The 26,100-nt window shown below is 35.9% G+C and overlaps 1 protein-coding gene across 6 annotated transcripts in view; it reads right to left on the bottom strand.

Moving 5' to 3' along the window:
- Nucleotides 1-26,100, bottom strand: part of LOC114339763 (anoctamin-5) — a 202,643-nt gene that overhangs the window by 114,091 nt on the left and 62,452 nt on the right. For 4 of the 6 annotated variants that reach the window (XM_028290443.2, XM_028290441.2, XM_028290444.2 and 1 more), the window contains exons 3-5: nt 17,796-18,132; nt 8,567-8,635; nt 5,328-5,390 (exon numbers count right to left, since the gene is read on the bottom strand). In XM_028290443.2, the coding sequence (XP_028146244.1) occupies nt 5,328-5,390; nt 8,567-8,635; nt 17,796-18,132 (469 nt within the window). Of the gene's footprint in view, nt 1-5,327; nt 5,391-8,566; nt 8,636-17,795; nt 18,133-24,546; nt 24,734-26,100 lie in introns of those variants that run through there. The other 2 variants (XM_028290445.2, XM_028290442.2) reach the window with 2 other exon arrangements.

The following is a 26,100-nucleotide window of genomic DNA, read 5'->3' as shown; positions in this document are numbered from 1 at the left end:
TAATGGTCCAGTTGGTAAAAAGAGAGCACCCATGAGACAGTACAATGTTGGCAGTCCTATGGAAAGAGTAGCAATCGACATTGCAGGTCCATTTCCAGAAACTGATGCTGGAAATAAATACATCCTGGTAGCCATGGATTATTTTACGAAATGGACCGAGGCCTATGCATTACCAAATCAAGAAGCTGCTACCGTTGCAGAGGTACTTGTTAAAGAATTCTTCAGCCGATTTGGTGTTCCCTTGGAGATCCACTCCGACCAAGGGCGAAACTTTGAGTCAGCTCTTTTCCAAAACGTTTGTAAATTGATTGGTGTCAATAAGACCAGAACAACACCCCTGCATCCTCAATCAGATGGGATGGTCGAGAGGATGAACCGAACGATGGGTAAACACTTGTCCAAAGTTGTATCTGAACATCAGCGAGATTGGGACCAACACATTCATTTATTCCTGATGGCCTACCGCTCGGCCGTAAATGAAACTACAGGTCAAACACCAACCTGCCTGATGTTGGGTCGTGAAGTTCGGTTGCCCTGCGACCTAGAGTTTGGCTGCGGACCTTCCGAGGAACATGTTGCAGGCGAAGACTACGTTGACCGCCTGAAATTACGAATGAACAACATTCATGAACTTGCCCGACAACACATCCAGATAGCCAGTGACAGAATGAAAGATCAATATGATTCTCGATGCAAGAATGAAAGCTTCGAAGTAGGTGATCTTGTCTGGCTTTATAGTCCGCAACGTCGTCGAGGCTTATGTCCTAAACTGCAAAGACAATGGGAAGGTCCATATGAAGTTAAGAAGAAAATAAATGACGTAATATATAGAATTAAGAAGTTGCCAAACGGTAAACCAAAAGTTATTCACATAAATCGTCTTGCACCATATGCTGGCTCAAATGAAACGGAAGAAGCACGAGTCCTCCAACAGGAGATGAAAGATGTCACACAGCCAAGTTTTAATCAATTTATGTCAAATTACGCAGCGAGAAAGAGTGCTAGATTCGGCGTGACCACAGAAGTTCAGCAAGATCTGTTTGGTGTTCCAGAAAACGTCTCTCTGGCCCACTGTGTTGCCCAAGACCTCGAGATGACTAAAGGAATATCGTCCGTATTCAATAGAAAGTTCGACCGCCTGGACGAGTTAAGAAATCAGCAGCCTAAAATTGGAAGAGTACTGCGATTGGAAGATGGTCCTCGATCTTTGCTGTATATGGTGACCAGAAAGTCTTATACGGACACGCCAAGCTACGAGAACATATGGCGTGCTCTAACTAATTTGAAGAAAATCGTGTGTAATTATGACATCAAAAATTTGGCTTTACCAAAAATAGGCCATGCAGTAGAAAATCTGGATTGGAAGATTGTGAGAAGCATGCTTGAAGTGGTCTTCAGAGGAACTGGTGTACAAATCACTGTGTGTTGCATGAACCCGAAGATGTCGTACCCTTCAAAGACAGTAGACTGTTATTTCTTCTTGAAGGGTGTATGCAGAGCTGGAGAGTCGTGTAGATTCCGCCATCCTGGGCCTTCATTTAGAGTTGCTGATCGAGACGCTCAGATCTTAAGAGGGGAGCAGTGTAGCGGAAGAGAAATCTTGGCCGATCCCCGTATAACAGTAAACACCTCGAGAATGACGTAATCGGATGTGCTAGGCCTCGCCGGAGAATTCTGGAAGGTACGTCACGTAGGCGGAACAAGCCGATAGCTCGAGATGGGAGTCGATTGTTCCAGAATAACAACTGGGTATAAATACGGGCATATTTTGTGAATAAGTTTAGTGTATAAGATAAATTCGTCTGTAACTTATATAAATAAAGTCGTATATAAATTACGAACCGCTAGTTTTATTGTAATTAGAAGTAATTACAGTAAATAACCGCTACAATACAAATATCTAGAAGTTCTTATTTCTGGATACTTCTGTATTTTGAAATTACATCTCTTTTATTCCAACCGTCTCTAAAGTTTTAAATTAAAATTTTTAATTCAATGTTTTGCCTTTTACGCCATTTTATAAATATTCTATACTTACTTTCCGTGTCCGGAACACCAACAACTTTAAATTCTGTATTTCCAATGGTTGGCCACATAGATGGCCCTGTCATTTGCTATAATTAAGTCTTGTTCTGTGCAGGTCTCTCTCATCTCTGTGCATGATAGTAGATGCCGGCTGGTCTGAACCGCGCCACAGTCGCAGGTATCGTCCTCCTGGTATCCCCATTTTTTCAGGTTACTAGCACAACGTGAATCGCCGGTTCTTAGTCTGTTTAGCGCTTTCCAAGTCGGATACGGTAAATTGTGTCCAGCAGCCATTTCCTCCGAGGGAGGAAAATGTGTCGCAGTAGTTGACGCTTGCCATAGGTGTATTCGGCGCGTCTCTGGCGCTTCGGGGATGGATCTTAATGTTTTCAGGAAGCTTTTCCGAGATCTTAGTCTGCTTGGCTGAGTTTGGTGGTCATATAAGGGGTGTCTTCGGTCCGTCTCCTGCTTTTTCCGTTCTACCTCTGACGTGACCTTTCTCCTGATTGGTGGTGGAGCAATTCCAGCAATGGGGTATACCTCTTCGATAGGTGTCGGTTTCAGGCAACCCGATATTATACGGACCGTTTCATTTAGAGCCACGTCGACGTTCTTTGCGTGAGCAGAGTTTGCCCATACTGGTGCTCCAAACTCCGCGGCCGAAAAACATAATGCCAAGGCAGAAGTGCGGAGAGTGTGTGGTTGTGCTCCCCATTTTGTATTAGTTAGCTTGCGGATGATATTATTTCTGGCACTTACTTTCTTCTTAACATCTTGACAGTGGTATCGGTAAGACAGAGTTCTATCCAGACGGACGCCAAGGTATTTTGGCGTCTTGTTGTGTTCCAGCATCTGACCACGCCATTCCACCTCCAGCGACCTTCGGGCATGCTTGTTTCTCAGGTGGAAAGCACATACCTGGGTTTTTGTGGGATTGGGTTTCAGATGGTTTTTATCATAGTATAGAGCTAAGTCTCCCAGGGCATCTGTCAGCTTCACTTCGACTTCATTGAAGGTTCTTCCCTGAGCTGCCACCGCTGTATCATCAGCGTAAATAAATTGCCTTGTTTGTTGGTGTATGGGTTGGTCGTTGGTGTATATGTTGTATAGAAACGGCGCGAGGACACTTCCCTGTGGTAGCCCATTTTTTTGGTCCCTCCACCGACTGTTCTTGGACTGGAGCGTTACGTAGAAGCGTCTATTCTGGAGGAGACATTTCACTAACCTTGTTAGTCGGAAGTCCTTTGTAGTTTCGTAGAGTTTTGCGAGTAGCCGTTGATGGTTAACTGTATCATAGGCGGCAGTTAGGTCTATGAACGCTACTCCTGTTATTTCCTTCCGTTGAAAACCATCTTCAATATGTTGGGTGAGATTAAGAATTTGACTGCAGCAGCACTTTCCGGGTCTGAATCCTGCTTGTTCTGGAATAATTTTAGTCTCCACATATTCTGCGATCCGGTTCAGTATCATTCTTTCAAAGGCCTTGAAAAGGTGGCACAAGAGAGATACAGGTCTAAAACTCTTTGTATCCGCCGGATCCTTCCCTGGTTTTAAGAGGGCTACCACTCTAGCTTTTCTCCAGATTTTGGGGATTTGTAATGTACGGATGCAGCAATTCATCATTTTTACGAGCCACTCTACGGTTTTTAGTCCAAAGTTCTTTATTTGCTCTGTTCGTATGTCGTCCAGGCCAGCCGCTTTATTATCTTTCATTTGATGGATCGCGCCTCTCATCTCCTCTAGACAAAAAGAGGTACCTAGAACATCTCTTTCTTCGTCGATATTCCGTTGAGCTCTCACCTTGTTCTTTCTTGATGTCGTCTTACCGTTCATTAGAAGATGATGGGCTATCTGATCGGGTGTGACTTCTGTCATGTTGACTGCCGGAGCAGCGGGATCGTTGCCAAGATTCCGAATCAGCTTCCAGGCACGTCTGCTGTTTTGTTTCATGTCCAGACTCGTGACCAGCTTGCACCACCTTTCCGTTCTGTTGGCGGATATCGCATGTAACATTTCCTCCCCAGCCTGTATTGTCGCTTCCGAGAAAGGGTCTTCTTCATATAGCTGTTCGTATCTTTTAAGTAGGGGTTTAGATTCTTCATTGAGCCCCGCTATGTACTCAGTTCGACAACCTCTAGGGATAAATTTCCGTGATACTTGCTTTACGATTTCTACAAATTTATCGTATGAATCAGGGCAAGGTTCTAGCTGGGAAACTTCTTGATCCAATGTTTCAGAGAATTTTTCCCATTTTGCTTTAGTAAAGTTGAACCTTCTCTTGAAAGGAACAATTTCGTATCTGATTGCCGCGTTGGAAAGACAAATTATTGGTCTGTGCTGTGTCTTTGGGAGAGCGCTTTCAACGATTTTTGTCACCTGGTCTCCAATTCTGTCGCTGACAAATATATTGTCTGGGTTGTAACCTCTGCGCCATCTTCCGCTGTTGAACGACGCAGGCTGCTTTGGATCGTGAATAAGTTTTAGGTTCATGCTTTCAGCCCATTTTTCTAGTTCTTCGCCATTGGAATCTGTTTCGTTGTAACCCCACGCGACACTGTGACAGTTGAAGTCACCCAGTACGAATTTGATTTGCTGTGATTGAAAGTTATTCGGTTCCTCAAAAGCAAAGTCAGCGTTTGGTGGTTTGTACATTGACGTTACTGTACAGGAGTTTATCTCCACTGTGAGGATCTCGATGTCATTTTGATCTGTTAGAGATGTGGATGCTACGTCGATATCTGGTCTGACGAAGACTGCGCTACCATATTGGTCGTGTGGTCTCTCCAGTATGAGCTTCATACCCCGAATCCTTGGTCTGCGGCTTGCAGTACCTCTATGGGTTTCTTGAACCAGTAGAACATCGACACCATGTTCTCTGCACATATTAGACAATAGGTCTTCTTTATCTGCTGATAGTCCTTCAATATTAATTGAGGTCGTCATCAAAAATGGCCTTGATAAAGACCGTTTTGATTTTGATTGCATCTGTGTTGTTGGTGCACCGGTGTTGAAAGGATTAGCCGACATTACTCGTTTCCAGGGGACGCCCGATTGTATTCACAAGTGATCACAATCTACGTGGAGGCTCCTTTCATGTCCCCCATAAATATTCTATTGCAATCTACTACATGGTTTTGTAAAGTTATCACAACCTAAACTTAAGCCTAAAACTTTTCGTTAACGTATCTGAAATTTAGTAGGAATACGATTTACTATAGTATATACAAGTGTTAAACAGTGTTAGTACAGTGAAGCAAATTAATCCCACACCAAAGTTATGAAAAATAATGATAATAATATACCTTTTGACCAATACTAGAAAATAGATTAACTCTTTCTGTTTCTTCCGGAGTTTTACAGAAAACCTATAATAAACAGTAAGAAATAAAATTACAAGTACAAAAAAATATAGAAACGAAAAATAAAGAAAATACAAATTATCTTTCAATAAAAATAATACGATTAATGTCCGAGTTGTCAAAATACAAAATATTAAATATTTTGTATTTTGACAACGACGTCCGATGTGAAAGTCGAAACGTTAATAAAATTATTTTTTAAGTTAAATTGTGGCTTATTTCCCAATTAGAATAGTTACTTAGGGTAATAAATTATAGAAAATATAGTTGGGGTAATGTAAAGAGTAGGAAAGATAGGACAGAAATATATAAGTTGATAACTATTATATAGGTACCGCTGTAAAAGCAAACATATAAAGATATGTAATTGTAAATAGGAAAATTATGTTATATAAATTATGATTATATTTAACAAACGAATTAACTCGCGGATAGATAAACATAAATAAATCAATAAGCATTTTCTAACCAGTTCAATACTGCCAGGTTATATAGATCCAGAAAAGAACAGTGATGCTACAATCAATCCTATCTATATATACGAGGCCCCAGTGTGGCACGAGGTCCTTCGAATGAAAAAGTACAAAGACATGTTTCTTAGGGCTCAGAGAAAACCTCTGATCAGGATGTGCAGCGCGTACAGAGCCGTATCAACCATTGTCATACAGGTGGTGGCTGGTGCTGTACCGGTGCACATCCTGGCCGGAAAAAGAGTCCGAATGTACCAAAGGGGCAAGGACGGAATAGGTTCAGGACCACAGGAAAGGACAAGAAGTCTACAGATGTGGCAGATGGAATGGACAGCCGAAGTCGAGAAGGCGGCATGGACAAGATCCTGATTCCGGATTTGGTGAGGTGGTAAGATTGCCGGCATCGGCGCGTCAACTATTACTTCACACAATTCTTGACGGGACATGAACCGTTTAGTAAATTTACCTATCGTATAGGGAAGACCGAGGACGATCTATGTCCCGAGTGTGGAGTAGTGGATGACGCTCGGCATATTTTGTTCGTGTGCCCTGCATATCACGCGGGGCGTACCGAGCTACAGCTGGGTCTGGGGTCCCCTCTAGGCGAGCCTCATGAGCTAATCGATAAAAATATCCATAGCAAGAGAGACTTCGACCTGATCATTGCTTATGTCACCAAGACAATCAAGCACAAAGAGGAAAGAAAAAGAGAGGCGTCTGCAAGCGGGATGACCAATCGTTATTATTCATTTTTTTTAAACGTGTTTGTGCCATGCAAGGCAGTCAGCGGGGGAGGATGCTTAAAATGGAAGATATAATAAAGTCTAAAAGTCGGTGTGAAATAGTTAACCCATTCGTTGCCTATCGAAGAGGATGGAACTTAGCTAGGAGCCGTTCTGTTAAACTGAAGTAATCATATCACTCGCTGGCGCGTGAACGACACGTGACTGAAGTAACCATATCACACGCTGGAGTGTGATCTGCAGCGAATGGGTTAATCATAGTGCCGTTGAGCCAGGGCCGCCGCTAAGGTGTTGGCCGCCCGTGTACTGCTTAATATTTGCCGCCCTCTTCCAATTTCAACACTTTAGAAAAATGTACATACTAGTACATATTTACAGAAATTTACAGAAGATGCATAACAATAATAATTTGTAAATAGATAAATACTTGAACATTTAGACTAATATCCATGATCCAACGTTCCTTACATGTGTATCCTATATCCTAATTTAAACGTCCATTTAATTAAAATAAACCGTGGCTAGATAACATTATAAAAACTAAAATTGGACTTTTCGAGCTTTCGTTTCGGAAAACTTATTGACAATGTTTAACAATTTTTTTAACAATGCTTTTTTTTTGTTTGTTTTCTGGCCTTGGTGTTGAATCTTTAGCCACGTAATTACATATTATCCTTACATCTATCTCAGGGGAGATATGGGTAGTGTGTGTGTTGAGTAAATGTCTTGTTACTTTGAAAAGTCGACTTCATTGTCTTTCCAGAGACACGCTAATTGTATCTGAACGTCTGCAGTCTCTCCGGTGAGTACCAATTCCACAAGGATAGAAACTTGTTTTACCTATTATTTTTAATAAATGAAATGTCTGTTTTCTTCTCCCTCTTTTTCTCTTCCTGTTCTATTTCTTTCTTCCTCTTTCTTGGTTTGCTGTTTCTCTCTTCCTTCATTTTTTCTCTCTTATCTTCACCGTCTTTTCCATCCATTGCTTTTGTTTGCGCTGGTTCTAGATCCGATTTATTCCTTTTCTTCCACTTCTCGCCTCCAGTTTTTCTCCCCTCGAGTTTCGTCCCTTCCTTTTCCCCCCCTCTTTTGTTTTCTCTTTCGACCCCGCTGCTTTCTCTTCCACCTTTATTGTTTTCCTTTTTTTGTCCCATTTTTCTTTCTACGAGTTGGGTCGTGCTGATCGGTTCAGTGGGGCAGTGCGCCCTTGGCCCTCCAAGGCTATTTTTAAACTGCTTCAATTTGTTGCCTTTTATGATGAGCAGGAGAAGCTGTGGAGGTATTCTACTTGAGCGGTCTGCCTCCACATATCTAAAAGTTCGAAAGCCGCCAGCCGCTTTGAATGAAAAAGTATCCCCGGAATTGATTTATGACTACAATGTACTTGCAAAAGGGCAGTGCATACAATAAATAATATTTTCTGATATTTTTGTTTAGATTAGAATGAAAAAATGAACTATAAATTATAAATGAAACGCATTTTAGTATTATTAGGTAATAATAATAATATATAGTTTACAGAATTATCTGAATCATTACCATTTAATTATTTGAACTTCTTTTCGTTTTAAAAAAATATTATCATCGATGGCCTGCTTTTGGCCGCCCCTATTGTTGGCCGCCGGTGTGCAGTGCACACTTTGCACACATGGTAGCGGCGGCCCTGGTTGAGACACTTTATTGACTGTGCTACAGTTGGATTCTATTCTTTTATCTTCAATATGGAATCACTCATCTGTTATAAAAAAAAACTATAAAGGGAAAACGGCCTTCACTTCAAATCCAATCAAATTCAATTTGGAAACTTTAAATTTACGTGGTTGACCTTTTGTTAGAAAAGTATAAAATACACGCACACAATTGTATAGTATTTGTATACACTAGTATACAACACTATTTTTACAATATTCACGAGTTTTTTCTGTAAGATTCGTATTACAATTATTTTAAAGTTGAATAATATACTTACTTCCTTCATGGGCATTCTTAGTTTTAAAATTTCACTATACCGGCGTAGTACTTCTTTTTGTACATGGACCTGAAAAATAAATAATCGACGTGAAAAAAATAACAAAATAATAATGATTTAATGCATATTAATGTGCCAATATTGGCCATTAAGAGGATTACATCGGCAATAAAAAACTATAACAGAAGAATGTAAAATGTACGGGTAGTCCCCTTCAAAAATACGCATATTATCCGTATATGTCAGAAATTGTACATTTGGCGAAGTCGAAAATATAAAATTTTAAATCACTGGTTTATATATTATATTTAACCAACATTTTGTTACTATATCATACGTAGAAGTTATTATATTAACTAGAAGTTATAAGGTACACCTCTTTTGTCATTTGTATAGAGGCACATAATATATTCATTATAGTTAATAATGACATAAACATTCAGGAAAAATAAGAAATCGATAGGAAATAGAATGAAGTTGTAATTATACCGAAATTCAAAAAAAATATTATATACACAAATGTTCAAACACCATTAGTGATGCTTATCTAGTATCAGATGATAGTAATTGCCACGGTCCATTAAGTCGAAGAATATTAAAACATGATAAACTGAAATGCTATACAATCATACAACCTAAAAATGAAGACGAAAAGATCCAATGTCTGACGTCATTATAGTAAAATTGCGTGAAACGGCATATTTTCAACACAAGTTACCGAATTACTTACTATTCCGCACTGTTTTGTTACGTTATATACAGAGTGAGTGGGGAAGAATGTGCCAAACTTCAAGACTGTATAATATACGTAAAAATAATCAAAAATAACTGATATGTTGTTATTCGATTTTCATTTGTTTTCGAGATATAGGGTGTTAAAATTTTTCTTACAAACTGACGATTTATTTATTACTCTAAAACCGGTTGAGGTGTGCAAATGAAATTTGGTGGTTTTTAAGACATAGTTGTTGCGCATGTTTTGACACACAATTAAGAATTTTATATTCACCATTGGCGCGCGTACGAGTAATAGTCTGAAATTTTTTAAAGAAAAAAAAAATACTACGCCACTGAGATATTTCAAATTAAAAATTATTTTTGAATTCCCTGTTTAATTTCTGACAAACAATCTATCTTCATGTTTGTTCATACGATGCTTCGTTTTCATGCAAAAAATAAAATATCTTAACGCTTACAACGTATTCGGAATAAGTTTCTACACATTCATACAGAAACTTCGTCGAAAATTTTGTAAGCGTTAAGATCTTTTATTTTTGCATGAAACGAAGCGTTGCATGAAAAAAGGAAAGATAGATTTTTTGTCAAAAACGAGGAATTCAAGAAAGATTTTTAATTTGAAATATTTCAGTGGCGTTTTATCTTTAAAAATTACAGACTATTAGCCGTATGCGCGCCAATGGTAAATATAAAATTCTTAATTATACGTCAAAACATGCGCAACAACTATGTCCTAAAACCCACCAAATTTCATTTGCACACCTCAACCGGTTTTAGAGCAATAAATAAATCGTCAGTTTGTAAGAAAAATTTTAACACCCCTTATCTGAAAACAAATGAAAATCGAATAACAACATATGAGTTATTTTTGATTATTTTTACGTATATTATACAGTCTTGAAGTTTGGCACATTCCTCCCCACTCACCCTGTATAACGAACAGCTTCTTTATTTTATAGTTCCTTAATTTTCTATCGACTATTCTCTCTTCCTGTTCTTAAATAATTTATATTAATATAACGACCCTTTATTTTTGTTTATTGTTTTGTTTTTATTCGAAAAATCAAAATAATTGGCGCTCATATTTTGCTTTTTAACTTCTGTCTTATCTATTAACTTTTCGATGCTCCTGGTAATTCAAAATTTTAACATACGTACCTCAGTTAATCTCCCCATCGGTCCCCCTACTTTGTGAGACTTTAAATCTTTAAATATTTTGTTCCAAAGGGAATAGGCCTTTTTCGTCGTCAACTTCCTCCAACTAAACAGAATTAACATCTTTTTCGCCCTACCGTAACATGGAAGGAGTCCTTGCCATATAATACAAATGGACCAGTAAAGAATCCTGTATTCCACCGTCTTCCTCCTCTAATGATAAAAATGGATCAGTATCAAATACTGCATTCTACCGCCCCTGGTCTTATAAGAAAAAAGGACCAGCAATAAAGCCTGAATTACACCTGCTTCTCGTCTTATATGGACTAGCAATAAATCCGTCAATCCACCGGCTGCATTCCAGATCTTGGAAATCATCAATTCAACATCGTCAACTTTCCATCTAGAAGCCCTATATGAAAAACTTTATGGCAAGTTAAGTGTTTCGTGAGGACGTTTTTCTTTAAATATTAAGGCCTTCAGCCACATTTTTACCCATGGGCCTTCAGCCAATTAATTTTATTTGGACCTTGAGTCACCCTTTTTAGGCATTCAGCCATTTTGTACAGGACTTGCTGTAATGTAGAGGCAAGTCTTACTTCTTATATCAGATCTTTCTTTAAATTTTTGTCTTATGCTTTGATCTCCCTTGTGATCGTTCTTGCTAACATTATTTGTCTTAGAGATTAGTCGTACTCCTCTGAGAAGAGAGTAGATATCTCCTGATTGTCTTTGTGGTAGTAAAGAGGTGACAGCTAAAGTTGACCTCTCCACGATCTTAAGTCAGTCGTGGATTTCAAAATGGTGAAACTCACGTGATTAGAACCATAAACAATGGCGCCTAACGTGGGGCATGAGGATTCTTTACTGGTACATTTGTATTACATGGCGAAAACTCATTATAGGTGAGAAATACCAAAATTACGGTAGGACAAAAAATATGCCGATTCTGTTTAGTTGGAGCATGTTGGAGGAAATTGATGACGAAAAAGACCCATTCTCTTCGGGAAGAAATATTTAAAGATTCCAAGTCGCAAGAAGTAGGGGAACTGATACGGATATTAATTTATGTACGTATGTAGAAATTTTGAAATACCTGGGAATCAAAATGTTTATAGAGAAGACAGAAATTCAAAAGTAGAATATTAGTAGCAGTAGGATGTATTGGAGAACGCAAATGGTACGGTACGGTCAACGACCTAGCATAGAGCAACTCAATGACCTAGCATAGAGCAACTCAATGACCTAGCATAGAACAACTCAAGGACCTAGCATAGAGCAACTCAATGACCTAGCATAGAGCAACTCAATGACCTAGCATAGAGCAACTCAATGACCTAGCATAGAACAACTCAAGGACCTAGCATAGAGCAACTCAATGACCTAGCATAGAGCAACTCAAGGACCTAGAGACATAATATCAAACTCAATGATAAAAAATTCTTTAAAAAACTTTTGTTACTTTTTATAAAAAAAGTCGTAAAAACTCTTGCATAGAAATAAAAGTAGTTAACTTACTGCTAGAATAATTCTTGGTGCGGTACGCATATCAAACTCACAGACAAAAATTCTTCAAAAACTTTTGTCACTTTTTATAAAATGTCGTAAAATAAACTCTTGTATAGAAATAAAAGACTTACTGTTAGAATAATTTTTTATAAAAAACATTTACACAATATTTAAAAACACTGACTGCCCCGTGTGAAGAGTAAAACGACTATGAGCGCAAAGTGTCCCATAAGACACAAAGAAACCTTCCAAAAGCCACTTTCACTTTGCATCCGGTCGACAACCGTGCGAGATTCTACTTTTGAATCATATAGGTATGCAAAAAGTTTCACTTTCTTATGAATTTTAAGATTGCCTCTTAATGCAACTTTCGTTAACTTGCACTTTCTAAAAATTACGTGTTACATACAGTAACAAGATTCCGATGAGAACTGAAAAGGTCTCATGATGCAATTTTCGTTAACTAAATTGGCCCACCTTGACCAGATGGGCACCGACTTAATTAAAATCACCGTTAATCTCTGAGCGAAATTTTAAATTGGTGACCCACTTTCTTGCAACGAAGAAGAGCCAAATGCAGTTAATTGAACAACTTCGCGAGCCCTTAATTGAGATCGATATGATTACGTCGCTACTAGCGTTCTTATAGGTAGGGGGCCCGGCATTTATTTAATATAAATTCGAAATTTTGAAAACAATTTTTATCAGTTATTTACTGAACTTTCAGAGTGAACTTTAAGAGTTAACTTTAAGAGTGAACGACTACAAAATGGCATCAAGTTTCAGCACCGAGATTTTTAGCTTTGATGACGATAATTTGGATTTGAGACGGTAAGTCTAACTGTTTTATACAAAATTTTCTATCTAATTAATTTTTTGTGTGCGTAATGATTTTAAATGCATTATTGTTTATGTCTGCTGTATATGTCAATTGCAATATGTGGCTTAGATATTCAAGTTTGTGTTTATTTCCCCGTTACCTAGTCCAATCTAGAAATTAATATTCAGTTCTCCGTTTATTCTGTTGATATGTTTAATTGGTTCCAAAACCTGCATCGCTGAAGAAGATATATCCACCACTCCTCTTACACCTGCTTGGAGAATTTTTAGTGAATTGGTAAATTCTTGCTTTTTTAAAATCTCCAATCTTCCTTGAATGATTGGTATATATCTCCATAATGATTCAACTGATTTTGACCCTAAAAATACACATGAATCTCCTGTAAATATTTTTATAGCTCTCGACTGTAGAAACTCTTTAAATTCTATGTTGAATTGAGTGGCATCTATGGGATCATCATGTGGAGCACCATTATTAAGAAAGTTATCAATATTTTGTTTAAAAGACAAAAATTCACACCATTGTTTTTCGTTGAATACTATGTAGTCGTTTTTATATCCTGATATTGCAATGACTGGCATATAATTATGATCAACCGACAGGCTAATTGCTACATACTTTGTGTTTGAATTGTTTAAGTAGTAGCGATGTTCACCTAAAAACACATTTTTTAATTTGTGCTCAACACTGGTGAAACTCATTTCGAACATTGACTGATTTCTTTGAAAAGTTATCCCTTTTTATCTACAGTGTTACCCCCCCCCCTCTATCCACGTATAAACCTCTAAATAATAAATTTAACATATTCAAACAAAATTTTATGATATTTTTTGCTTAATATTAAACAACTTAGTTCTTGTTTCACCATCATCACTAACATTATCACTATTATCATCATCATCATTATCATCATCATCATCATCATCATCATCTGAAAATTTGGGCTCTTCCTTTATTTTAAATTTTTTAGTTGGTGTTTTAGCATCAACATCATCATCATCACTCTTAGAACGTTTACCATTCTGATCATTACTAGCAGAGTCCTCATCAAATTGGTATAACACTTTTGGAATATAGTTCTTTATTCTATATAAATATCGACCTAAGCTTGCCTCTTTTAAAAGGGAGATAAATGCGTGCAAACAAATTTGATTATCTAAAAATAAATTACAAATTTCTTCACCTTTATTATATTTCTCATATAATTCGGTACACTCTTTACTCGTATACGATGCACATATTCGTATTGCTAGGTCATTGAGTTGCTCTATGCTAGGTCCTTGAGTTGTTCTATGCTAGGTCATTGAGTTGCTCTATGCTAGGTCATTGAGTTGCTCTATGCTAGGTCCTTGAGTTGTTCTATGCTAGGTCATTGAGTTGCTCTATGCTAGGTCCTTGAGTTGTTCTATGCTAGGTCGTTGACCGTACCGTACCATTTGCGTTCTCCAATACATCCTACTAGTAGCCAATTACACTCACGTGCAAAAAATCGATCCACTTAAAAATTTGGTCAATTTGATGTCACGAATTTCCTAAAGCAGTTGTCCGATTTAAGCGATTTTTTTACCATGTTATAGCCTTATTCATTAACAATATCGCTGTAGTAATATTGTTGTTAGACAGGAAAAATGTCATTGTATACTGGGTGTACGAATCAAACTGTGTTTTTTTCTCAAGGTTCGCATCACCCTGTGGACTATTCTAGCACTTATAAAATACTGAAATTAAAACCCAACTATAGCCTCAGGTCTTCTTAACATTCTGTTTTTAGATTCATTCGCTTATGTTGGATAATAAAAATGTTAGGTCCTTTAACAACTGGCCATGTTCGTCATCAGTACAGGGTGTTTCTAAATAAGTGTGACAAACTTTAAGGGATAATTTTACATGAGAAAATAAGGACAGTTTGCTTTATAATCATATTAAATTTTGTTTATCGCAAGATTTCTTCACCTTTAACGATATTATTTATAGACAATCACAAGGCTTGGCAATGGGTAATCCTTTATCACCTTTGCTAGCAGATTTGTTTCTTAACAACCTCGAGGTTAACATATTTGATAATAATTCTTCGAACCAAAACTCTTTCCAAAAAATCTTATACTGGTTCAGGTATGTTGATGATGTATTGGCTATTATAGATGGCAATTCTACAGATGCTGAAAATATTCTTTATTTGCTCAACAATTTACATCCAGCTATAAATTTCACTCTAGAAACCGAGTCCAACAAGTCTATAAATTTTCTAGACCTTACTTTAACTAGGATGGGCAGTAAATTAATTTTTTCAGTCTTTAGAAAACCTACTCAGACTGACCATACCATCCCTAGATCTTCTAACCATCCTTTTCAACAGAAGATGGCTTCCTTTTATTGCTACATCCATCGTTTACTTAGTCTACCATTATCAGATACTAATTTCAATTCAGAATTAGATATTATCAAACAACTTGCATATAGTAATGGTTATTCCCCTACTTTAGTTGATAACATCCTCAACAAATTAAGGAGTAAAAGGAATAGATCCATAGCTTACAATTCTGTCCTTAACAATTCCACTACAGCAGTTATGTATAGATCAATATCATACAAAGGTTATCCTTCAGATAATATAGCCAAAATCCTAAATAACATCCCCAACCTTAAACTATCATTCAAATGTAAGGAAAATATCAAATCTATTTTTTCTCATACCAAAGATAAAATTGGAAAAACATCAAAAAGTGGTATATACAAATTGTCCTGTGGAGACTGCCCTGTTACTTATGTGGGGAGAACTATGCGACCTTTGGAAACACGCATCAAAGAACATTTGTCTAAGATTGACAAATCTAGTTTTGGCAATCACTTACATGCTTCTAAACATAACTTCAGTCCCCAAAGAGATAGTAGGATTCTACATAGTATACCCATTAACAACTATACAAAAATGAATTTATTAGAAGACTTAGAAATTAGCAGGGAATTAAAAAGAAATCCTCAAAATTGTGTTAACACCCAGGTTCAATTAAATTGTAAATTTGATCCAATCTTTAAGAAGTTTCTTTAATACTGTTATATTCAGCATGCCCAACAATTGCTCTAGTTTTTTGAACATTACTTTATAACATATTTGAATTTTCTTTCATTGATTACAATAAGTAAATATTTTCGATTTGCCTTTTAATAATAATATTGTTTTCAAACAGTTTTGGAACTCTGAGCGCCAACGGTGCTTCTCCTTGGTTTTCATCTATCTCACTTCTATATTTGGTCAGAACTGACTGGTTGTTTGGTTTTTTAATAATTAATAATACTTTGATAATTTGATTATTTTCACTTTTAACTTTACTTTAAACTTAACAATTGTCATTTAAATTTAACTTCAGTTTTCATATTAATTTCATTAATTAGTAACCTACATATGACAACTTAGTCATTTTCAAAAAATTTTAAATAATTTTAAAAACACAGATGTCGCTAGGAACTATTGTTTCCGTCAGCAGCCTGTCGTTTTTGAATATTGTCAGTAACAGCTGTTTGTAAGAATGGTAGCCATTTTATAAAAAACACATTAAATGTAATTTTTAAACATTTAAGGGTTTTTACCCTAACCAGTGGTTATATCCCTGGGTTTATTTTAAACTAAAGAATGTGTTTGTTCGAAGTTTTCTCTTCTTTTGAGGTTTTTACACCTATAAGACGTAAGTTTCACTTTATAATTTTTTATGAATAAGATTTTTCAACTTAGTCTTTTTATAGGATAGCTCTGATGATGGCATAATATGCTGAAAGTACTTAGCTGATTTAATAAATTTATTTACACACTATCAGTCTTTTGAAAACATACACCAGTTCCCGTTTAGATTTATAATCATATGTCCGCAAACGCTTCGTTTCCGAGATACGGGATGTTCAATTTTTTTTACAAACTGACGATTTATTTATTGCTTTAAAACCAGTTGAGATACGCAAATCAAATTTGGTGGGTTTTAAGACGTAGTTATTGCACATTTTTGACATACAATTAAGAATTTACCATTCACCATTATACGGCGCGCAAACGGGTATTATGACCGATCATATTACCCGTATGCACGCCAATGGTGAATATTAAATTCTTAATTGTATGTCAAAAATGTGCAATAACTATGTCTTAAAACCCACCAAATTTGATTTGCATATCTCAACTGGTTTTAAAGCAGTAAATAAATCAGTTTGTACAAAAAATTGAACATCCCGTATCTCGGAAACGAAGCGTTTGCGGACATATGATTCTAAAGCAAACTGTCCTTATTTTCTCATGTTAAATTACCCCTTAAAGTTTGTCGCACTTATTTAAAAACACCCTGTACTGATGACGAACATGGCTATAGTTGTTAAAGGACCTAACTTTTTTATTATCTAACATAAGCGAATTAATCTAAAAACAGAATGCTAAGAAGACCTGAGGCTATAGTTGGGTTTTAATTTCAGTACTTTATAAATGCTAGAATAGTCCACAGGGTGATGTGAACTTTGAGAAAAAACACAGTTTGATTCGTACACCTAGTACACAATGACAGTTTACCTGTCTAACAACAATATTATTACAGCGATATTGTTAATGAATAAGGCTATAACATGGTAAAAAAATCACTTAAATCGGACAACAGGTTTAGGAAATTCGAGCATCAAAAATGACCAAATTTTTAAGTGGATCGATTTTTTTGCACCCGAGTGTATTTTGATTTTTAGAATAAAAACAAAACAATAAACAAAAATAAAGGGTCGTTATAATAATATAAATTAAGTAAGAACATGAAGAGATAATAATCGATAGAAAATTGGGAAAATATAAAATAAATAAGCTGTTACGTTAGAGAGAATGTTTCATCGCCATAATTTACTTGACTAATGCTGCTAAAATTGGCTCTTATAAAATATGGGCAAGGAAACTCCATCATAACTAGGATTGTTGTATTTTATGTGGACTGACTTTTTTTTAACTGGCTATAGCATTTTTACCTTTATAAAGTTTAAACCATTTTGTTCTGGATGCGCATGCTCGAGTTCTAATCCCTCTTTTCGTAAATTTCTCTCGAACGTCTGTCTCTTATCATAAGACTCTTCCAGTGTAGCGTGATGGTCCGAGGAATCCCATACTAAAACGAAATCTACGGATTTAACTCCATCATCAAAAAATATCTTTGGTGTAGCACATTTCACAGCATTACAAAGTCGACTAGAATTTTTACAACACGGGCATTCGTGTTTTTCTTTTTGGTTATTTTGGGAAATATTATTGCTAATTGGGGTTTCCCCTAATATGTCCTGAATGGTAGCAGGTTTTTCCATAAAATCCCTAAAAAATTAAACATACATTACTATGATAAAAAGATACTAAATAGAGGAAAAATCATCATCAGTGGCGTCACAGGTCTTTATGAGCCAAAGCCTGCTTCAAAACAATCCTCCATTCGCCTGTCTGGCAACTCCTCTCCATGCTCTAATTCCAAAGGGTTTTAAATCGTTCTATAAGTCGTCTTGGTACCTAAGTCAAAAGCTTCCTTTTGCTCGTTGTCCTACCGGCTCCCTTAGGTCAAAAATTTTTCTGACTATTGCATTTTCCTCTCGCCTGATTACATGCCCTATTCACCTATTCACCTATTACAAGGCGTGCTACCTTAATGAATTTTACAACGTCATTTTCTCCAAAACTTCTATACAACTCAAAGTTGTAACGCCTGCACCACAAACATTGTTCTTTTATCTCTCCATATATTCTTCTTAGAGGGTTTTCGCTCGAAACGTTTGAGCAGTTTTTGGTAATTCTGTGTAAGTGACCAAGTTTCTGAACCATATATTAGCACTGGTCTTATTAGTGTTTATAGACAGTTAATTTAATTTTTCTAGGTAGTTTTGAGGCCACCTATCTTCTTAAGTCGTAGTAACACTTATTAGCGAGCACTATTCTTCTACTTCACTGATATTATTATCTTTAGTTAGCAGCGAACCTAGGTATATGAAGGTGTCGAAATCTTCCAGTTCAAGGTCGTCAATTATTATTCTTGAAGGTGTCGGGTTGCTTGACCTATTGCAATATATTTGGTCTTTTGAACATTTATATTTAGTCTCAATCTCTTGCGCTGATGCTCTTAACGACCGAAATGCTTCAGTCAGAGATTCTGTGGACCTACCTATGATGTCTATGCATTTTGTACTTATTTGTCAAAGATAGTACCATTAAAATATAGGAAAAATATAAGAAATAAATATGTATAATTTTCCTTCATTCGTACATATTAATTAAGCGTAAAAAAGAACTTAAGAGAAGTAAGGTTTAAAGGTAAATAAAATTATTGTTGAATGGGTTGCATGTGAGAGTTCATTTTAAATGAAGTAAAAGACAGACGTACTCTCAATCATTTATTGTAACTTCCGACGACCGGTTTCGCTCTCTAAACTATGCAGAGCATCTTCAGGTCAACGGTTACGAGTCACTAAATGCTACAAATAAAAAACCAGAGTTAGAACAATGTCTGGTTGTAAAAGATGCTAAAGATCCATAAGATCAAGCCAATGTTGAACAACATACATAAAAGTAGTGAAAATAGCAGACAAATACATATGCATGTAAAAACGGGGGCGGTAACAAACGTCCCCAAGCTTACAAACACATGCAGATGTATATCGTCTATAATCATGAAATTATAACGTGTCGTACTTACATTCGGATACAAGGAGCTACTACCTCAGTATTCATTAACATGATGTTTTTGCTTAAGTTATGCTAACGGGATATGGTGGAATAGACGGAGAATGTTACAAAGGTAAACAAGTTTATGGGATTTGGGAATTCTTGAGGGTGAAGAGATAGTTGTTGAGAGACAACCAACAAATCTGTGCCTGTTATTGTGTTTGTGAAGTAAAGTTTAGTGAATGTCATATATACAATTTTTTTAAAAATTTGATGGTTTTAAAGATTTTTATTTCTATTTATTAAAATATTTTGTTTTTATTTATATTTATTAAAGGACTTCTATTTATTAATGTATATGTTAGTGTAAAGGCGGCGCCAGATATGAGGTATTTGGCAAATACCGAGCAAATGCTTGCTATTTGCCTATTAGTGTGGATGGGTTGCTTGCTATTTGGCATTGACCAATTTTGGTGCTTGTCGAATATTTGTCGTGTTCCCGTACGTTGTCGGTCTTTTCAACACTTCAAAGTAAACAAATATTCGCCATTTGAATATTTTTAGTGTCATCCACATATTTTTGCAAACACAAGCAAGTTTTTTAGGTTAGATTAAAGTTTATAACTTTTATTAAAGTAGTTTAGTTATTGTCACAGAGTGTAGAATATATTGAAAATAATAAATATGGAGTGGACCAATGAAAGTATTTTACAATTATTGGATGCATATGAAAATGAACCCATAATATGGAATGCAAATTGCTTTTTTTTCTGCTATTTAATAATAAACTTCCACCAGACATAATGACAAAAGCAGCTGAATTTATAAGAAGCTCTGTATCATTATCCATTATGTACCTTTGTTTGTTCGTTTAGAATATATTTGCTGTTCCCACAGTGGCTCGATATACGAAAAATCTCGAATATGTGGTGCAAGGTGCTTGCCGTTTAACGAACACTTTCATGAGCACTCAAAAATTTGATATTTAGCAAGCACTTGTTCAGTATTTGCCAAATACCGCATATCTGGCGCCGCCTTTAGATTGACAACGTTTGGATCAAGACGGGTAGAATGTGTATTATGTATGTTAGATGTGGATGTGCAGCTGTAACCTAAATTTTTAAGGTCAGTACTTCTTGATGTTTTAATGAAAGGAATAGTGGTCGTGTAAGGGAAGACCAATCAGAAAGCTTAAAAAATTGTAGCTAAAATATTAAATTAGCAGTCATATAATAAAAACAGTAATAAATGTGAATTGATAGACAACAATGTAGGTACATGGAACTGAGATATAAATTAAAGGGTGGAGAAATAGGGTAGAAAGAAAGATAGGAAGTAAAATTCAGTTGAAAGTAATTGATCGTAAATTGAGACTATGTTTTAATGATATAAGCAGTGAAGAAATATTAATAAATTATCGAATTAGATAAAAGAAATGAATAGTAATAAATTATATTTTGGGGGTATACCTACATTGTATTTTAAAAATTCGTCAATTTTTAAAATAAATTCGACGAATTTTTAAAATACAATGTAGGTATACCCCCAAAATATAATTTATTACTATTCATTTCTTTTATCTATTCAATAGTTTATTAATATTCCTTCACTGCTTATATCATTAAAAGATAGTTTTCAATTTATAATAAATTACTTTCAACTGAATTTTACTTCCTATCTTTCTTTCTACTCTATTTCTCCACCCTTTAATTTATATCTCAGTTCCATGTACCTACATTGTTGTCTATCAATTCACATTTATTACTGTTTTTATTATATGACTGCTAATTTAATATTTTAGCTACAACTTTTTAAGCTTTCTGATTGGTCTTCCCTTACACGACCACTACTCCTTTCATTAAAACATTAAGAAGTACTATACTGACCTTAACAATTTAGGTTACAGCTGCACATCCACATCTAACATACATAATACACATTCTACCCGTCTTGATCCAAACGTTGTCAATCTTACACTAACACTTACATTAATAAATAGTCCTTTAATAAATATAAATAAAAACAAAATATTTTAATAATTAGAAATAAAAATCTTTAAAACCATTAAAACCATCAAATTTAAAAAAAAATGTATATATGACATTCACTAAAGTTTACTTCACAAACACAATAACAGGCACAGATTTGTTGGTTGTCTCTCAACAACTATCTCTTCACCCTCAAGAATTCCCAAATCCCATAAACTTGTTTACCTTTGTAACATTCTCCGTCTATTTCACCATATCCCGTTAGCATAACTTAAGCAAAAACATCATGTTAATGAATACTGAGGTAGTAGCTCCTTGTATCCGAATGTAAGTACAACACGTTATAATTGCATGATTATAGACGATATACATCCGCATGTGTTTTTACCGCATATTTACAGCCCCCGTTTTTACATGCATATGTATTTGTTTGCTATTTTCACTACTTTTATGTATGTTGTTCAACATTGGCTTGATCTTATGGATCTTTAGCATCTTTTACAACCAGACATTGTTCTAACTTTGGTTTTTTATTTGTAGCATTTAGTGACTTGTAACCGTTGACCTGAAGATGCTCTGCATAGTTTAGAGAGCGAAACCGGTCGTCGGAAGTTACAATAAATGATTGAGAGTACGTCTGTCTTTTACTTCATTTGTAAATAAAATTATATAACTACTATTTTGAAACTGTTTTCTTGTGGCATGTCAAAGTTAAATATTCCTATCCCAGATATTCCTAAGCTAGACATAATTAGTGCAGTTGAAAAAGTCTGTCAACTGCAACACACGAAAAGGAAGAATATAGAATAGTACTGTGCAAAAACGAACAGGAGAAAAGCACAAAATCAATGGCAAATATTAGTAAAGAGGAAATGTTCGATGGTAACTTGTATGTCATCAGGTGGACATTTCCTGGAAACGACAGGTTTGACAATGAGCTAAGGACGACAGTTCAAGAATTTCACAAGACTAAAGAAAGGAAACAAGCAATCCATCCATTCAAAGGTTGTCACAATACCATACGTAAAGAGTTTATCAGAAAAATTAAAAAGGATAGGAAAGAAGTACAACACCGCAGTAACATTAATACACTGAAATCTATCTTGTCCAAAACCAAAACCAACAACACACAAGAAAGATAAAAAAAACTGCATCTACAAAATAACTTGCGATGCAACAATACCTGTGTGGGAGAAACCTAATGACCATTAAACATACATCAAATGACACTGAACACAAAGTACAATGAAATACGCCTTAATAGTCATAAAAGAAACAGACCTGAAAAGGAGAAAAATAAAAGAAACAGCTTTCATCTTAATTAATTAAGAAAAATGTGTAGCAAACCGATAAGCACAATGTAGCAGGCTTTAGTTGCCAATACTAAAAGAAGAACTAAATCAACGACCAGAATATACCAACAATATCGGATTAATATACAATAGGAGACATCTTCTTCTTCTTCTTCTTCTTCTTCAGCCTGTGTTCGTCCATTGCTGAACATAGGCCTCTTCCATTTGCTTCCATCGATTTCTACTCTTGGCAATTCTCATCCACTGCTTGCCCGCGACTTGTTTGATATCATCTGCCCACCTCAGAGACATAGGAGACATATCATCTACAATTATACACAGCACAAAATACACAAATATACAATGTGTCTGCGTAACTTAGGACCATATTATGAGAAACCTAAACTGCTCTGCTTAGTCTAAAACCTGAGATGCAATCATCAGATATCAAATTTTATCAACAGTATACAACGTGCGTCATATTGAATCATCCAAGTGACTACCATGACTAATGAATCATCATGAAAGACGAAAACAGCGGAATTAAGCAGAATTAGGCAAATTAGACATGTACTAAGAAAAAGTTCCACGTGCCTAAAACGGAAAGGCCACGTGCCTTAAAGTTCCTCCATGGCCTTAAACAAAAACTTCATAATTGATTTAAGCAAACTAGGAAACAGAAGCTTATACTGACATACAAATCAGTGTTACATAAATATGTATTGGTTTCAAAAAGAAACCATTGACGACTAAAGATTAAAGATAATCAAAATATAGAAAATTGAAGAGCACAGATACGATTTTCTGAGTGACAATGGTCATAATGATGATAATTAGAACAGGGAATTTAGCACAAAATAAATCGATTTTTAAATACAACCCTAGAGACTGGAAACTTTTTGCACTGAGTTGAGGATGATGTTTAGAAAAAGTCTAAAAACATGTCAAAAGAGGTGTATTAAGGACCAGATTTTGTTACTTGGAGGTTTGTGGGGTCACTGAAGACGAATACGCCATCAGAGCCGACCACGGGAGCACCTGGTTCCCAGGTCCACTGCCAAATCTCGTCATCTGAAGTTTCGAGGGTTTTCGGCAATAAATTGATGCAAACAGGTTGCTTGGGGGGTTTTGGTGGTCGCTGAACACGAATACGCCATCAGAACCGACCCTGGTGCACCTGGTGCCCAAAAACCCTGGTGGTCCAGCGTCTGTTCTGATGGCATATTCGTATTCAGCGACCCCAAATCCGCCTAGTAATCTATTTGCATGCATTCAAGGCCGAAAACCTTCGAAACTCCAGAAGATGAAGTGCCTTTAGCAGTGACCGTTAGCACCACGTGCTCCGGGTGTCAGTTCTGATGGCATATTCGTATTCAGCGACCAAAAAACTCCCGAGTAACAAAATTTAGCCTTAATATGCTTATTTTGACATGTAGTTATGCACTTTTGGATGCATTTTATGCAGTTTAAAATGCAATTATGCATTTCTACCCATTTTTCTATAGTAGAATTTTTTCCTCACATCATTCTGAATACAATGCAAAAAGTTGTAAGTTTCTAGGTGCTGTATTTAAAAATCGATTTATTACGGTGTTTTTGGTGCTAAATCACCTGGTCTAAATGGACGAAAACGAAATATGCGTAAAATTTATTCACACCTAATTTTAAGAGTATTAGTAAGTGAAAATTTTTGTGAGACACGTATTCGTTGTAAACTTTCACATATACATATTTTTAGTATCTACTTTGTTGTAAACGATTAAAAAAATTAATATTAAAAATAGTAAAATTATACTAACATTTTTAATACGTTGTAGCACACAAACAGAAAATAAATTTCTAGTGATTAAACAAACGCCCAAAAACAACTGAAAGGTACAGCGAGCGCTTGATAACCACAACTATAATACAAAATCTTTCATGACAAAACGGGGCCAGGCCGGAATAATGTCGCATGATGAAAAGTTATATGGAAACGAGATAGTAAACATACGAAAAACTAGATTAACCTAAAAAATCAATACGTTTTAATTAATGAAAGTAAGCCGTTAATAATTTATTTTTATTTTTAATTAGATAAAATTTCATATCCAACTGACCACTTACAAAATTGGTTTTGGTTTTAAAACAGTACAGGGTAAATCAGAACAAACTACCAAATTTATTTTATTTATACGCGAAACAGGCCGTTAAGACCTAGGATATTTTTTATCAAACATAATCATAACATTTACAATTATTTTAAACAAAACTCAAACTTAAGTATATTCAAAATTCTTAAGTACTCTGAGGGTTCTGTTGAATAATATTTCTCCATTCACTTCTTCATCATTCTCTTTGCCTTATCCCTATGCGGGGTCGGCTTCCCTAATTGCATTTCTCCACACAATTCTATCTTGGGTCATATCAATGTTAATCCTCTTTACCAACATGTCCTGCCTTATCGTCTCCCCCAGGTCTTCTTTGGTCTTCCTCTCCTACTCCTTCCAGGAATCTGCACTTCAGCTATTCTTCGTATTGGGTGATTAACGTCTCGACGTTAAACATGACCAAACCATCTTAACCTATGCTCTCTCATTTTGGCATCAATTGGTGCCACACCTAGACTTCCCCTAATATACTCATTTCTAATTTTATACTTCTTTGTCACTGCACTCATCCATCTAAGCATGCTTATTTCCGCCACATGCATTCGTTGTTCCTCTTTCTTTTTCACTGCCCAACATTCAGTTCCGTACATCATAGCCGGTCTTATGGCTGTTTTATAGAATTTTCCCTTCAGCTTCATTGGAATTTTTCTGTCACACAACACACCACTCGCTTCTTTCCACTTCATCCATCCAGCCCTAATTCTACTGCATGCATCTCCATCTATTTCTCCATTACTATGTAATACCGATCCTAGGTACTTAAAACTATTGCTTTTCACAATCATTTCACCATCCAAAGATACCATTTTATTTGTAGTAGCTCCATCTTTAAATGAACATTCCAAATACTCTGTTTTTGCCCTACTAAGTTTTAAACCTTTTTCCTCCAGAGCTTGTCTCCATTGTTCCAGTTTTTGTTCCAAGTCTCTTTCACTATTTCCTACTAACACGACATCATCAGCATACATAAGCACCATGGAATGTTACCCTGTAGTTTCGATGTTATCTGGTCCAAAACTAATGAGAATAAATACGGACTAAGCACAGAGCCTTGGTGCAATCCTACTTTCACATGAAATTTATCAGTCTCTCCCACACCTGTCCTAACACTAGTCGTTACTCCCTCATACATATCCCTCACAATCTTTACATATTCACCAGGGGCTCCTTTCTTATTGAGTGTCCACCACAGAATCTCTCGAG

The sequence above is a fragment of the Diabrotica virgifera genome, chromosome 1, assembly GCF_917563875.1.
Source record: "Diabrotica virgifera virgifera chromosome 1, PGI_DIABVI_V3a".
In the NCBI taxonomy this organism is placed as follows: Eukaryota; Metazoa; Arthropoda; class Insecta; order Coleoptera; family Chrysomelidae; genus Diabrotica; species Diabrotica virgifera.
Note: the sequence above shows the minus strand (reverse complement) of the source record. Positions and strands in the feature narration are given on the sequence as shown.